This window comes from Alligator mississippiensis, chromosome 1, assembly GCF_030867095.1.
Source record: "Alligator mississippiensis isolate rAllMis1 chromosome 1, rAllMis1, whole genome shotgun sequence".
NCBI lineage: Eukaryota > Metazoa > Chordata > Crocodylia > Alligatoridae > Alligator > Alligator mississippiensis.
The window spans coordinates 299161316-299176782 of NC_081824.1; the positions used below are offsets into that span (position 1 = coordinate 299161316).

The following is a 15467-nucleotide window of genomic DNA, read 5'->3' on the forward strand; positions in this document are numbered from 1 at the left end:
ATAAAAGATATCAGATTGAACCAAAGACCCTTGTCCTTAGATCAACACAGCTACAGCCTACACTCCTGGTCATACCCAGTTCACTCTCCCTTTCAGCATCCCTGCTCTGCCTGTGTGAGAGACCGGGCAAAATGGACCTATGGTCTGACTCAGCGAAGAGCAAGTTCTTGTGCAGTACAGAGCTTTTTGCTATGTGCACACAAAGGTGGTTATGCCAATCTCTGGTTTGGCCGGCAGCACCGGCATAGCAATGCGGCGTATCTCAGGGGTTATAACTGAGCCGTAACAGAAAGACCCTTAGGCTTCACAGTGCTGTTTGCACTGCACTTGCTCTCCTGCTCATTTTACAACGAAGCTTTTAATCCTGAGGAAAACAACAACAAAGGAGGAGCCCCGCGGCGACTTCTGCAGCCCGAGGTTTTGACGGCCCCAGAGCTGGGCGGGGGCTGAACCTTTCCGGCTGACTTCGTGACCCACCGCCGCGGCCCCAGCTGCTTCTCTGCCAGCCCCAAGGCCAGCACCAGGGGTAGCCAAGGGCTAGTTCAGCTCCAGTCTCCTCCGGGCGGCGGGCACCTGCATCTGCTGCCCGGCTCGAGGGGGACGATCTGGGAAGGCGCAGGGGTGCGCGGCAGGCCTGAACCCCGCTGAGGATGCAGCAGAGGGGACCTGCCTGGCTCCCGGCCGGCACCAGCGGGGCGGGGGAAAACAAGAGCACGTTGAGCGGCGAGGCGGGGCCCGCCTCCCGCCGCCTCCCAGCCAATCGGGCGGGGTGCGGGCGGTGCCGGCCGGGCAAGCGAGCGGCCCCAGCCCGCTGCGGCGCCTGGTCCTCTTCTGTATCCTCGGCTGCAGGGCCCCGGGCACATGGCGTGTCTGGCGGCCGCGCTCTCCCTGGGCAGCGCGCTGGTGAGGCGAGGCGAGGCGAGGCGAGGCGAGGCGAGACCGGGCCGGGGGGGCGGCTGCATGTGCGCGTGCGCATTTGTGCATGTGTGTCCGCGCGCGCCTCTGTACTGTACGGGGGTGTGTGTCTGTGTGTGTACACGTATGTGTCTCGGAGCATGTCTGTGCGTGTATGCATGTGTGTACGTGCGTCTAAGCGTGTCTGCATGTGTGTGCGCGTCTTGCACACGTGTACATATGTCTGTGTATGTGTGCATGTCTACGCGTGTCTGTGCAGGTGTGTGTGCACGGGCGCTTGTGCACATGTGTCTGTGCCTGTGCGTGTGTGCGAACACGCCTGCGTGTGTCTGTGCCTGCGTGCATGTGTGTTTGTCTTAAGCAGCTGGGTAGCTGTGGTTTTTGGTTTGTGTCTAAAGCACATACGCGACACACAAGTGTGCGTTGTGGCTTGGATTGGTATAAACAATTTGCCCAAGGAGGGGGGCGTTTGTTTGTGTGTGTGTGTGTTTCAGGGGTGGGGTGATTCTTTGCAACCTGGTTGTTGCCATTTCACAAGTAAAAGCTGTCTTGGAGTCGAGGGTGCGTTGGGGTTTTTTATGCTCATACATAGCATCCCAGATTTGAAGTCAGCTGCACATAGCCAGCCAGGGTTGACCGATAGTTACCTCTTGCCTTGAGCTAATAAGAGGGGATTAGACGGGTTTTTTCTGAGCATGCTCTGTTCCCCACAACTGCATCCTGTGACTTCAAAACAGATTTGCCGAGGAACATATAACCTCTCTAGCTCATTATATAAAGCATTTGGTGTAAGTAGGAAAGAACAGAACAAAAGAGAGGTGTTTTGGATGAAGTTGGTTGGGAGGAGAGAGGCAGTAATCTTTTTTCCTGCTTTGAATGGGAATGTGTTCGCTCTGCTTGTTTGTACAACACCAAGCTATTAAAACCTCAGAAGAGACACAGGGAAGTAACCAGTGTGAAAGTAAGCGATGAAAGGTGTAAGCAGAATCTTTGAGAATATTTGGTCTCTATAGCTGTGCCATATAGGCACAAATTGAAATGTATGTCCTATCTTGCTTACTTTCATCAGTGGGTATACAAATATGCTTCAGTTTAGTCACAGCCCTTTCTTAATGCAAAATGATGGATTTATATAGGGCTCATTTGAATTTGCTGCCATTGGACCCCAAGAGAATCAAGCCTATTTCTCTTGGAAAGCTGAAATAGCTCTGCAGCTCAAAGTCTTGCAAATCCTTACTCAGATGAGTGGTCTTTGCTCACAACAAGTAGCCCCTAAAAGATGTGAGAGCATGATGCCTGCAATTAGTCTACTCAGTGCACAGCTGTCTTCAAGGATGATTAAATATCCCAACTTGCTTTTGAATTTTGGTATACTGGGTATCAGCTGATAAGCTGATTTAGGTGTCTGGAGAAGAGGTGGGCCTAAAATTTTTGGAGTGATTAAAGGGGGCAGGAAGAAGAATGGTCTTAGTTTGAGAATCTCAGTGCTTGTCCCTTTTTGTAATCCAAGCCCCTTTTTTAAAAGGGTGTCAGGGTGGGTACTCAAAACAAGTCTCTTGAAAGGAAGAACTTCTTCACAGTTCGAGTGGCCGAGGTCTGCAACGGGCTCCCAAGGGAGGTGGTGCTCTCCCCTACCCTGGGGGTCTTCAAGAGGAGGTTGGATATGCATCTAGCTGGGGTCATCTAGACCCAGCACTCTTTCCTGCCTATGCAGGGGGTCAGACTCGATGATCTATTGAGGTCCCTTCCGACCCTAACATCTGTGAATCTATGAAAAAGATAGATCATGTGAAAAAGGATGTCCGGAAGATACTTACAGAAATACCTATTGTTGGTATGCTGCTTCCTTTTTATTTTTGTGCGAAATAAGGAAGCACAGTCAAGCTAATAAGTTTAGTTATGAGGTCTTTCATATAACTGTGCTCAAATGGCATGTTGTTGTTGTCATACAGTTTAAGAAGTTAAGTTTTTCTTGGACACCTGAACTTTTTACTTAATTGAGAGCATAAGTAAACCACTCCCTGCAGGATATTTGGTAATCTGAAATGAATTATCTCCAAAACTGCAGATTGTATGTTCTTAACATGAAGAAATGAGCTAATGAGTGACTAGCTGCTGGTGGTTGGACTTTTATATATAGACTGTTTCATCAAGGTTCCTCACAGGTGACTGGTAATGAACAGCACCATTCATTCAATATGAATGGGAAAAGCACCAAAACATGACAGAGAAAAGAAAAGAAAGCAGTGTGACTTCTAAACTAGGGAGGAAAGAGGGGGTGGAGGAAATGGTGGCATGACCCACAGCTTCTTGTTTGAGGTCGTCTTCTCAGCGAGCAATGAATCATTGCTTTGAACACTGGTATGGTGCCTTCCTTCTTAAATGCTCATATTTTCACAGTCGTTGAGGTTGATGGGCTGATGTAGATACCTTGAAAATCCCAATAAGCACTCCTGGCCAAACACAGACATGTTTTTCAGACCAGGGTGACATTAAAAAAAGTAAGAATATGGATAGAAACTGTGCTGGGGAATTTGCTGTGTATTTGTAGCTAGATGTTGGGATCCTCTGAACCTTCCAAAATTCTGCTTAATTGTAATTGGGAGAGAGAAGGAGGAGTTTCATGAGGTCTCCTACAATTCCCATTGATGTCACTGGTTGTTTCTCATTCAGGTCACATGAATGCAAATTGCCCCAATTCTGTGTGTGCCTCTCTGTATCATTCTGAGCGACAGTGAAAAATGTCAATGAGTAGTCAATGGTTTGCTCTTTCCTCTTCTTGAAATCAGCTTCATAGAACCTGGTTGTATAGACAATGTATGGTGGAAGTGCAACTGTAAACATCCTTCCTACAATACCCATGTAGGAGAACAAGATCTAGACCAATTGTTTTACACATGTATATAATTGATGGAACACATCCCTCTTTGCTCAAGGCCAATCTTCAGTTGAGCCTTGTCTCAGAAGGATAGAGGACAAATTTTTGTGGGAAGTATTCTGTCTGCCTGATAGGCTGCTAGATAGGCAGGTGTGGGATTCCAGGTTGTGTGCGTTCCCCCAGAAGTACCACCAGAAATTTGTAAACATAGAAATAATGCTCTTTTAAGTAGGCAATTATGCAATGACATTTTGACTTCTACAAAAACTTTAAACTAAAACTACCTAGCACACCTAAAAACATCTCTTATTAGTACATTTCACTAATTTTGATATTTTTTATTTCCATATTACTTAGTGAAAGGCATGTTTGTTTGTTGTGAAGTTGAGTGCCACATTAAAGTCTTAGCACACTGTTTGTAGCCTTGAAGAACAGGCAATGGGCAAACTGGTGCCAAAAAAAGAGTCTTGAGGTTGCAGCAAAAGGTAGCAAAAGAGTGGGGAAATCTGGCCTCTTTTCACTCCTACACTATACTCCCTCCTCACACACCTGTTTAGAGACAGGCAGGACATGAACCACTGGGAATTTCGCTTTACATTCTGGATGTGCGCTGGATTAATATTTTAAAATTCCTTTGGGCAAACGGTGTGAAATGTGTTCCCAAAGAAGAGTTTGTCAAAGGTGTTTCTGTTTCTTCCTTCTGCTTTCTAGAATGCCAGCAACTCTGCCTCTGCTGTGATGGAGCCAAAGTCAGTGTGCGTTTCAGTGGATGAGGTGGTCTCCAATGCTATGGATAGCCAAGAGGCACGGCTCCTGAATGGGCACTTAAAAAAGGTGGACAACATGCTGACTGAAGCCCATCGTTTCTCTTACTTACCACGGAGACCAGCTGTGAACATTGTGTTTAAGGAACTGTCATACTCTATCCAAGAAGGACCGTGGTGGAGGAAGAAGGGTGAGGAAAAGCTTTATGTCCCTCTATTGAAAATATAAGATAGTTGTTTATATCCCCAACTCTGGGGGTTATGTGGCGATAGCTTTCTGGATGCAATAAAGCAGAGGAATCCACTAAGGTATATCCCGTGTCTTGTTGGCTGGGGCACTCACCCCAACTTGCATTGAGTTTTGAAGTTTTCTGTTGGGTAGAAGAAATCCCTAAGAGCATGGAAATAGGTCTCTTTATACTAGTGTGGTCTGCAGTCTTTGTTAATTTATAGTTGTGCTTAACTTTAACATGGGCAGGTAGAGATTGGAAGACTCAAGGAACCTTTCTCACTACTGTCTTCTTTCCTTCTGTTGATGGGCCAGGCACAATAGCTATCCTGATTTGGAGGGAGCAGAAACACGGCTCCCCCATACTATGGCTGAGTGTGCATATCACCTCAAAGGTGGGCAGGGAAGAACTTCTCTACCTCCTGGCAAATGGGGGAGCACAGGCTTTCCCATCCAGAGGTATTGCAGCATTCCTCCTATAGCTCTCTTGGTAAGCAGGGACAGGATTGTGCCTGCAGATGTACAGTCTCTCCTAGGGCTACCCACATGACCGTCCCATTTTGAGCTATTGTGAGCCTAACAAATCAGTTCTAGTGTTTGAGGGAGTTTAGCTGTAATGATAGATATAAACAGACTGTTAAAATAAGGGGTTTTCACTTTGGTACAAAACAAGCGCTCCCTGGAAGTAGCCAAAACAATAATACTTGGCACTTTGATCCAAGGTCAAATAATGAATCTATAGCAGTGCTGGGAACACAGAGTAAATCTCCTGACACTCTCTGTGAATCAGTCTGCCTCTGCCATGGAACAAGAGACTTCTGTGCCCAAAGTGAAGATGGAAAGACACCAATCCCACTGACTCAGCCAGGCAGGCAGGCCTTAACAGTGGCTCCGATCAAGTGAATAGCGAGGCTCCCATGACTTCAGTGAGGCAAAGATTCCATCTGATCTAGGATTCTTTTTCTGAAGTACCAAGCACCCATAACTCTGTACGAAGTCCAGATTGAGTATCCGTAGCTCCTATTTCTTTAAATCCATTGTACCAATAGTTTTAAGGTGGCCCAATAATGGGAACATCCTCCCTGTGACACCCATTTACCTCCATTCAAGTCCTGAATGAGGAGTGGCTACAGAGCTGGGTCCCAACACAATTGAATGGTACGCTATATTGCTTCATGAATATTGTTTTCTAGTGAACTATAGAATGTAAACATTGCATCTGAATATCTTGTAATCTTGTTAATCCAGTGAGAATTTGGCTCAAAAGCATTGTCACAGCAGGCATGATTTTCCATTGTTAAAAGTCTTCCTAATTTTTTTAGGAAATGGGAGGCAGTGAAATGGGACAAAACAGGTAAAAATGATAGTAACGTATAGCTAATTCTCTATGTTCCCCCCTGATTTTTAGAAGGTGTTTTTAGTTGTTGGCAATTATCAATTTGGTGGGGCTCCTTTGGGAGGAAATAGTAGCACTTGCAAAAACTTTAGAAATAACAGTGCAAAGTGGATAGTGTTGCAGCATTTACATTTCCTAAGAACTTAACCTCAGAACCCTACGGAAGTCTGTGAGGATTCTCATTTTTTAGGTACAACTTTGTAAATACTTGCTTGTATGAGTAGCTTTGCTTACTCTACATAAGTAAATGGCACCAGGATTTTACCTTAAGTCAGTATCCATACATTGCTTTGCTTAATCAAAGTATTGCTTAACCTCACTCCCTCCAAAGAAAAAGAACAAACAACCCAAAACAAACAAGCAAACAAACAAAAACAGCCTATTGAGTCCCAATCATAATCTTTGGTGGTAGGGAAATACATTAAACCCATTTCATGGACTGAGAGAAACTGAGTCATAATGGACCTAACTCTGTATAGCTTTTTATTGTTAAGGTCTTTTGAACTTAGATGTGGGTGTAATATGCAATTAAATCCAGTAACACTTTCCATCTATTTTGCATTTATTTTATACAGGGCTACACAAGGCAGAGGAGGAAGAACTGTGCTGCATTTTCTAGAGCAGTTTGGTAGTTTTCATATTAGCAGTCTCTCTGGAGGGGAAGAGCAAGAAGAGTTATAGATTCCCAGGAGCAAATCCTTATGAAAGTCAATATGCCCAGGAGAAAATATTAAGTTCTTAAGGAGAGCTTCATGTACTTAAAAGAAGTAATTACTCTTCAAGGAATAGTTTCTAGTAGCAAAACTTGGCCCGGTTGTGTCCTTTTCATTGTTTCCAAAAAGCTGTCACTGACATTTTATTTTTATTTTGACTTAATCTACACATCTCTGACTACATCCATTTTTTAAAGCTTTCCCTTAATTGCTTAACAATATCTACTGCTAGTTTCTGAGAAGTCTACTTAACTGTACAATGAACTGGGTAATGGACCAAGTTTTAATTACCTAGAAATGATTGGTTTGAGGAAACATTAGAACATAGGGCCCCATCTTGCAAACGCATAGACCAATTGCTGGACAGATTCCTTCCCTGGTATAAGTTGGAGCAGCCTCGGAAGAACTGTAAACTATTCCAGCTGCCAATGATCTCAAGGTTTATTCTGCTAGTTAGGTATCAGCTAGAGCATTAAGACCTTATAGACCAGTGGGGGCCAACTTTTTAGGCAGGTGTGCCACAGATTAGCCTTGCACCTTCCCTGAGTGGCACTTGGGTCCACTTCCTCTGTGTGAGCTTTTTGGGGTTTTTTCCTCTGCTTTCTGCTTCCTACCCAGTGCTCCCTGCATGCTCTGCTGCTTTGCTTTCTGCTCTGTTTGCTGCTATGCTGGATGTACCCCCCAATTTGCTGTCTGCCAAAGAGAAGCTGCCTATGCCAGAGGTTGGGCATCCTTGTTCTAGACCAGGGGTCTGGCTGGTGGGTGGACTCCATTTCCCAACAGCCCCTGTCTGCGCTGCTCTGGCCAATCTCCATGAACATCCCAGGAGCAGTGGGGCCGTGACAGCGCAGGGTCATCATGGCCTCGTGCTCTCAGAGTTTTCATGGAGACTGGCCCGAGCAGCACTTGCAGGGCACACAGTTGGGTGGGGAGCTGCATCTGGGGCCAGGGCCAGGATCTTGCAGTGGTGACAGCGCAGGGCTGGAGCTGGGACAGAGCCATGATCCTCTGCCTGCATGACCCTGCCCAGTGAACCTGTGCTCATCGCAGGGGTGTGTAGGCAGTGGATCGCAAAACATCCACAAAAAGGATGCAGAAAACTTGCATGCCTTCACCCTGTGTTGCAGAAGTCAAAGTTGTACCTGAACCAAACAGCCTATCAGGTTGGTGTGATGAAGCCACACCAGTTTTCCTAGGCAACAGCATATGAGGGAGTGACTTTTAGGTCTGAATCACTAGGTATTGTTTATAACTGCTTTGATTTGGGGAAGCCTTCAGCCAGAGTGTAGAGTAGCGTGACTCTTGGACTTGGGCCTCTGGAGCTGTAGCAAGAGGCTTAAATCACCCTATGGCCATGTCCAATTTGTATCTGTATTTGTACTAGAAGAGCCAGTCATCCATATGTTTCTAGATGCCTTTGCTATAACTTAAGAGCTCACGGAAATGCCATTCCTATGAGTACATCCAAAATACTGTCAGCCTGCCTCTCAGAGTACAATGGCAAAATGGTTTTTACTTTTTTCAGTATTTTGTCAGTATTTGTGGGTAATTAGGCAACATCTCAATTGTAAACCTTTCTCCATCATTGTTTTGGGTACTGTAATAACCCATTTGTACCAAATTAGAATTCAGGTTCTGGTAGAGTTTGATCTTTAGTAATCTCTTAAGAAATTAATTGTGGCCAGTCAAAATGTAATCTTCCTAAATTCTTCACTTTTATTGAGTTGATTTAATGGCAATAATGAAATCCATGCTCTACATGAAATGCGACTTGTTTTTATTTTAATCCCTGTAAAATAAAAAGATTCATTCTCTATTCTTGCAAGACTGTAGACTGCTTGATAATCTTGAGATCAAGCAAGACAGAAATCCCTCTTCCTGCACATGTGAGCACCTAGACAAGGGGCCAGCTTAATTAAATTTGGCCCAGGGTGTCTGACGGAAATGCAGAATCTTGGGCAGGCTGATGCTTATTTATTAAAAACAAAGTGCTCATCCCAGTTTGAGATGATGTCATTACAGCTTGTAGATGCCTACCTTTCAGCTAGAACCTTTAAATAAGAAGATAGAAACTTAACCAACTGTCAGAATGCCAAAACAGATTGAAATGGGCTAGGTTTCTCTAATGCTTTCCTGATGTACTGCTAGAGATTCTTTCAGACGCATTTATTGGAACAAAACATTTTGTTGTGTTTGGGTGTGTTTGTGTAAGCTCCATCTCCCACCCCGCAAAGATTTCACCTTCTTCAAGACATTTTCATGTCTAAATGATCAAAAATAGGATTTGCCCTAAATTATTTGCTAATCCCTTCTAAAGTAGTCGGAAAAAGCCCGTCCTCATCCCAGCAGGTGCACTGCAGTAGAGGTGCCGCATGAATTGCTTCTCTTTTCCTCTTACGGTTACTGTCGGTCAATGCACTATAGTAACCTCAGACTGTGATGCTCGAGGAAGTGAATCCTGATTGGCTGCTATATGTACTGTTGCTAAGATGAGAGAAAAAGATATAGAACCGAAAGGACCAAAACCCTAGCTAGGGGATATGTTTTCCCCCTTTCCTTCAGAACAGATGGGTGGTATTTTCGGAGGGTTTGTATACCTTGGAGAGCAAAACACGTGCAAATCAGGTGATGTATTTGCTCTAACAAATGGATAACTGGTAGACAGTAACTTTAGTACTAGTAAGTGAAATTTATGGCTATGCATTTTTCTACCACCTTGATCTTAACAAGGCCCAATCACACTAAAATAAAGTAACAAACTGTACATTTTAAGTTAAAGTCTGAACTTAGGTAACATCCATGAGAGGCATGCAGTGCATTTTCTATCAGTTAAACTGGGCAGAGATGGTGAAAATACATGGAGAACTCACTTGCTGCAGTGCTCTTGCATTTCATAAGGTGGTCCTAAAAATAATTCCCTCTTCATCTTTTTGCATTTTTTTCCTTCTTACAGTAGCAGATGCAGGGATAGCTCGTGCTCAGTGCTGTGGCCCAGTTTCCATCACTATTACTCATGTTAAGTATGATCTTATTCCACTGAAATTAATAGGGCTACTTACCTTATTCCATGAACAGCCTTACTGAGATCAGTTATTACTTAATATGGCTAAGCATGGCAGAATCTGGTATAATGAGATTTAGTCACTGAGTCTCTGTGAGGAAGGTGAGTAAGATTTGGCCTGTAATTTGGGGACTTTTCTGGGTTGTTTTTTTCTTTTTAAATTCATGCAAGTAGTTTAACCATTTTGCTCTTAAAATAACTTCTGCTCAGTGTCTTAAAATAGCAAACGTCACAATTTTCTTGTTGTTGCTTAAATTACAGGCCAAGCATGGCAGTCCCACATGAATAACCGTAACCATTGGTCAGGCTGCATTTGGAGTACTGTGTCCAGTTCTGGGTGCTGCGCTTCAAGAAGGTTGTGGCTAGCATTGAGAGGGTCCAGAGGAGGGCCACTCGCATGGTCAAGGGGCAGCAGGTCAGGTCCTACGAAGAGAGGCTAAAGGGCCTGAGCCTATTCAGCCTCCACAAGAGAAGGCTGAGAGGGGATCTGGTGGCTGTTTACAAACTCACCAGGGGGGACCAGCAGAAATTGGGTGAGACTTTGTTCCCCTGGGCACCACCCAGAGTTACTAGGAATAACGGCCACAAATTGTCAGAGAGAAAGTTCAGGCTGGACATCAGGAGACATTACTTTACAGTTAGGGCTGCCAGGCTCTGGAATGGGCTCCCAAGTGAGGTGGTACTTTCTCCTACCTTGGGGGTCTTCAAGAGGAGGTTGGATAGGCATCTGGCTGGGGTGTTATGACCCCAGCACTCATTCCTGCCCAGGGCAGGGGGCTGGACCTGATGATCTGTTTAGGTCCCTTCCGACCCTAAGCACTATGAAACTATAAAAAATTAGTTCTTTGAAAGACATTTTGAAATTTTGCTTATGGTTGGTAGTCTTTCGTTGAGACTACAGAGGTGCTGGTTTTTCAAATTATATATCGGCATACAGGTGTGCATATGTCTGTCTGTCTGTCTAGAGAGAAAGAGAGATACCCTTTTCAAGAAACAAATATAGTGTGTGTGCACGCGCACGTGTGAGTGTGTGTGTGTATGTATGTGTACACGCGCGCACGCACACACACACACACACGACAATGCTTTTCCACGGTAACTGTTGTCTTCAATCCCGAACTGGAGCATGCACACTCTTTTTGAAAAGTACCTTCTGTATGCTGAGAGTCAAATTCTGTCTTGAAACGCACACACTAAATATAGATATAGAGAGAGAGAGAAATACCCTTTTCAAGAAACGCGTAGTGTGTGTGTGTGTGTGTGTGTGTAGCATTGAGAGGGTCCAGAGGAGGGGCCCATAAAGGCAGTTCAGCACAAAAATTGGCTCAATAGTAAACATTTTTTTTATTAGTTAGTATAATTGATCATTGCATTAATAGGACAGTTTTGAAATGTAACTTCTTGAGAGCTTAGGACCTACCCTTGCTGCTTTTACTGAGGCAAAACACTTATTTTCATTGAATTTGCTTGAATTAGGAAGATGGAAGGGTATAACCTTGGAGTTTTCTTTCCAGCAAGTGAGCTGACCTAAAGAGGAACTGCTTGTAAAACAAGGCACTATTCAACCAACAGAAGCAAACATAGTTTCATAGATGTTGGGGGCTGGAAGAGACCTTACAGATCATCGGGTCCAGCCCCCCGCACATGGACAGCATGGCAGACTCTAGCATGGAGGTCATGCTGATTGGAATTGTCTCTCTAAATTGCAGCATACTTTCCACTCTATTAAAAAAGAACAACAACCCCCCCCCAATATTTGATTTTAACTTGGAAAAAATTAGCATTTTCACGGTAATCCAAAACAGAACTTCAAAGGAGAATCCCAACAAAATACTCACAATATTTTTGCCCAAGAGACTGTTCGTTTTAGGTTTAAAATGAGAGCATTACAGATAAAGCTGGTGGTGAAAATCAGAATGTAATGTCTTTGAGGCAAAACTTGAATTCGTTAGCCACAACTTCAGTACTTTGTATCTGACTTATCTGTAGCTAGCACATTATTTCCATGCCCAAAATTAAACCAACTAATAATCTTATACTGCATTTGGATGAAAATAACTTCAGGCCTCAAGTCAGTGTGCCACATCCTGGAGACTTGAACAGCACTGTTCATGTTGAGAACAAGCTATCTTATTTTGGTCTAATACAGGCATGTAGGATGATGTTGCCTATAGTTGCAGCAGTCTCAGGGTAGAAGGGGGCAGAAAATTGCCATTTTGGGCTGTGTTGCTTCCAAAGTGCAATACATAGACCGAAAAGGCTGATATGAGGCTTTTGTTATGCATGAAGTAGAAATACTGATGATTACAATCTAGCCCACAGTTCATAACATGCTAATGATAATTTGTGCTGTCCAATGGAGTATAGGGCGTGTCAACTTTTTTTTTTACTAATGGGCTTTCCAGCCTGGATCTAGGTGTAAGTCGGGCTACAGGTCTGATTATTTGCCCTTCACTAGCATAGGTACCAGTCCTTGTTTTAGTTGTGCTTAAAGGCACAATCTATCTCTCTGGTATAAATGGAGCATCTGTAACTTGCCTTTAATGAAATAAAAATGGCTTACTAAAATTGACTGACTTTTCAGCAAGAATTTTCTCCCCCCCCTCCCCCCCCTTTTAAAGGTAATTTTCGGAACTCTATTTAATTAAAAATGCAACTTTTTTACCTTCTGTTTTCTTCCATCTTATCTTCTCACTTTTTTCCCCTTTAAATGACAAAGTGTAGAGAGGGAGGGAGAGAAATAGGAAGAGTAGGTGACCCTCCCCTGACATGCTACACATTGTTGTTTTAAACTGCAGGGAAACAATTACAACATTCTTGAAAAAGGGTGCTGTTTTCAGTAGGCTCTCTGGCTCATCTACCTCCCCCTACTTCCCCCACAAAACAAGATGACTGGTAAAAAAACCACAGAAATTGAACTACCGGGAGCTCAGCCATAAGGAGAGATGAGACCTCTAAGATAATGTTATTTCAGTAACTGATTAAATCTCTATAGCATGCTATAGAATTAGCCATGTTAAGTAATAACTGATCTCTGTGGTAAGTAGCACCTGGTGTCCTCCTCTTCCAAGTCAGCAGCACTGCTGCAGGCAGAGACAAATGGGTAGGGTGCTGGGCACAGTCTATTGGGCAGGTGGGGCCACCTGCACTGGCCAGCCTGGCTTCTCTTGAGCAGAGATGTGGGGGGCATGCTGGGCAGTGTGGGTAGCTTCGCTTCCCTGCCAGCCTGTGCCCCATACCCGTGCCCACTTGCTGCTGCCTGGAGCAGCACCACTAAACTGTGGGGACTGGGTGCTGCTGCTGCTTCTGTGGGTATGTGGGGTGTCCCCCTGACCACGGCACTCTGGGCAGTTGCCCACAACACCCACCCCTAAGGCTGGCTCTGGTTGTAGCACTAAATCCCATATTGCAAAAAAAGTCTCAATTTTTACTGCCCATTGTAGAAATCTACTTGCTTTTGGAAGGATCTACTTGGTTTTGCTCCCATGTCTTCCATTGTCCCTCAGTTATTTTAGGCTTTCAGCAAATTCATCTTAGTTTTACCATCAGGAAGATTGAAGAATTTACAGTATGTTAGCCACTCATTCACTATTCAATATGTATTTATTACAGAAAAAATAAATGGCAAAGACCCAGGCTTTATAGGATAATTTACCATCTGCCTCTCCATCTAGTTTCTATACCCTGCCTCCTTTGTATAAGAATCATACCAACTGATGCTTTACTGGTTTAGAATAACAACAAATGTTGTTTACAATTACAGTACATCTGCTACAGTAAAGGGAAAAAATGGTCAGAGCCCTAGAAAATTAGGCCTCTGCTCAATCCCTTGCTCCTCTTAAAAGACTAGCATTTAGAGCAAGAGGAAGAAGAGAGAGGAATTTCAAAATATAGAAAATGTATACTGATGCTTAATATGAAAATATTACCTTAAGATTGTGATATTGGATTTAAAGTGGTTGGGCAAAATTTTGTTTTGAGTGACATCTCTATCACCCCGGTCAAATCATTTAAATGAGATGGGTTGAAAAGGTCCAGCACAGATATTTTGCAAGCAGTGGACCAAAATCTTCTCCAAATCCTTGAGATATTGAATTACTAATGACCTGCAAAGCAACATAGTTAATTGGCAATGAACGTGTAAAATCAAAAGGACTAACACTTTTATTTAATATTCATAGATTCAGGCCAGAAGGGACCTCGGAAGATCATCTGGTCCAGCCCCCTGCACCGAGCAGGAAAGATAACTGGGGGTCAGATGACCCCAGCAAGGTGACTGTCTCGTCTCCTTTTGAAGATTTCCAGGGTAGGTGTCTACACCACCTCTGGAGGGAGCTTATTCCACAGTCTGGACACCCTGACTGTAAAGAATTTTTTCCTAATGTTGAGCCTGAATTGATCTTCCAGGAGTTTGTAGCCACTGCTCCTGGTTTTCCCCTCAGGTGCCCTGGTGAACAGTTGCTCACCGAGCCCTTGATGTACTCCCCTGATGTAGCGGTAAGCTGCTATCAGGTCTCCTCTCAGCCTTCTTTTCTTCAGGCTGAAGAGTCCCAGATCCCTCAGCCTTTCCTCGTATGGTTTGTCTTTTAAGACCGATCATATAGGTGGCTCTTCTGTGGACTCTCCCAAGCTTGTTCATGTCATTGTTAAAGTGTGGTGCCCAGAACTGGACGCAGTACTCCAGCTGTGGTCTCACCAGTGCTGAGTAAAGCGGAAGAATCATCTCCTTGGTTTTGCTAAAGATGCATCGATTAATGCATACCAGAGTATTATTTGCCCTACTGGCTACCAGTGTTCCCTCTAAGCTGTGTGGTATGTGTGGCCGCACAGGCATGCTTATGCGCTGCCAGGTTTGCTTGCGTGGCTGTGCATGCCCCGCAGCTTAGAGGAAACAATGCTGGCTACAGCATCACACTGCCAGCTCATATTCATACTGTGCTCTGTTATTACCCCTAGGTCCCATTCACTTGTGGTGCTAGTCAGTTTGGTGCTGCCAAGCCTGTAGGTGTGTTGGGGGTTGCTCATCCCGAAGTGGAGCACTTTACATTTCTCGATGTTGGACTTCATCAGATTCCGATCCGCCCAACTTGCTAGCTGTCTAGATCTGCCTGTAACTGTAGCCTATTAAAGGCCCAACTTTTGCAAGGAACGTGCTTTGAATTAGTTGCTGTTAAAACCTGCCTAGTGGCTGGTTGGTAACATGGCCCTTGTTCTCTTAGGTAAATGAATGTCATGAGTTGCTGCCAGAGAACACTGAGCCTCCACACACAAGGGGAATTACAGTTGTGTAAGACTGCATGAAAGTTGATTCATTTACGGATGGGGTTAGGGGTGGGTTTTATTCCTGCCTCATAATTCTTTAGGTGAACACATTTGCAATGCACAGATAATAATGTGCAAATAAACATCCCCAGTAGCTTTGGAAGAGTTGCCAGAAAGGGTTGCAAGAATGAAATAGTTTTACTATCTGGTAAAGCTTTTTTTAACATCCCCCCCCCCCCCCCCCAAATG

General features: G+C 44.3%; 1 protein-coding gene across 1 annotated transcript in view; it reads left to right on the forward strand.

Moving 5' to 3' along the window:
• The first annotated feature begins 782 nt into the window (after positions 1 to 782).
• Positions 783 to 15467, forward strand: part of ABCG1 (ATP binding cassette subfamily G member 1) — a 70792-nt gene continuing 56107 nt past the window's right edge. The window contains exons 1-2 of the mRNA XM_006262215.4: positions 783 to 903; positions 4505 to 4748. Of these exons, the coding sequence (XP_006262277.1) occupies positions 862 to 903; positions 4505 to 4748 (286 nt within the window). The 5' untranslated portion in view covers positions 783 to 861. The remainder of the gene's footprint in view (positions 904 to 4504; positions 4749 to 15467) is intronic.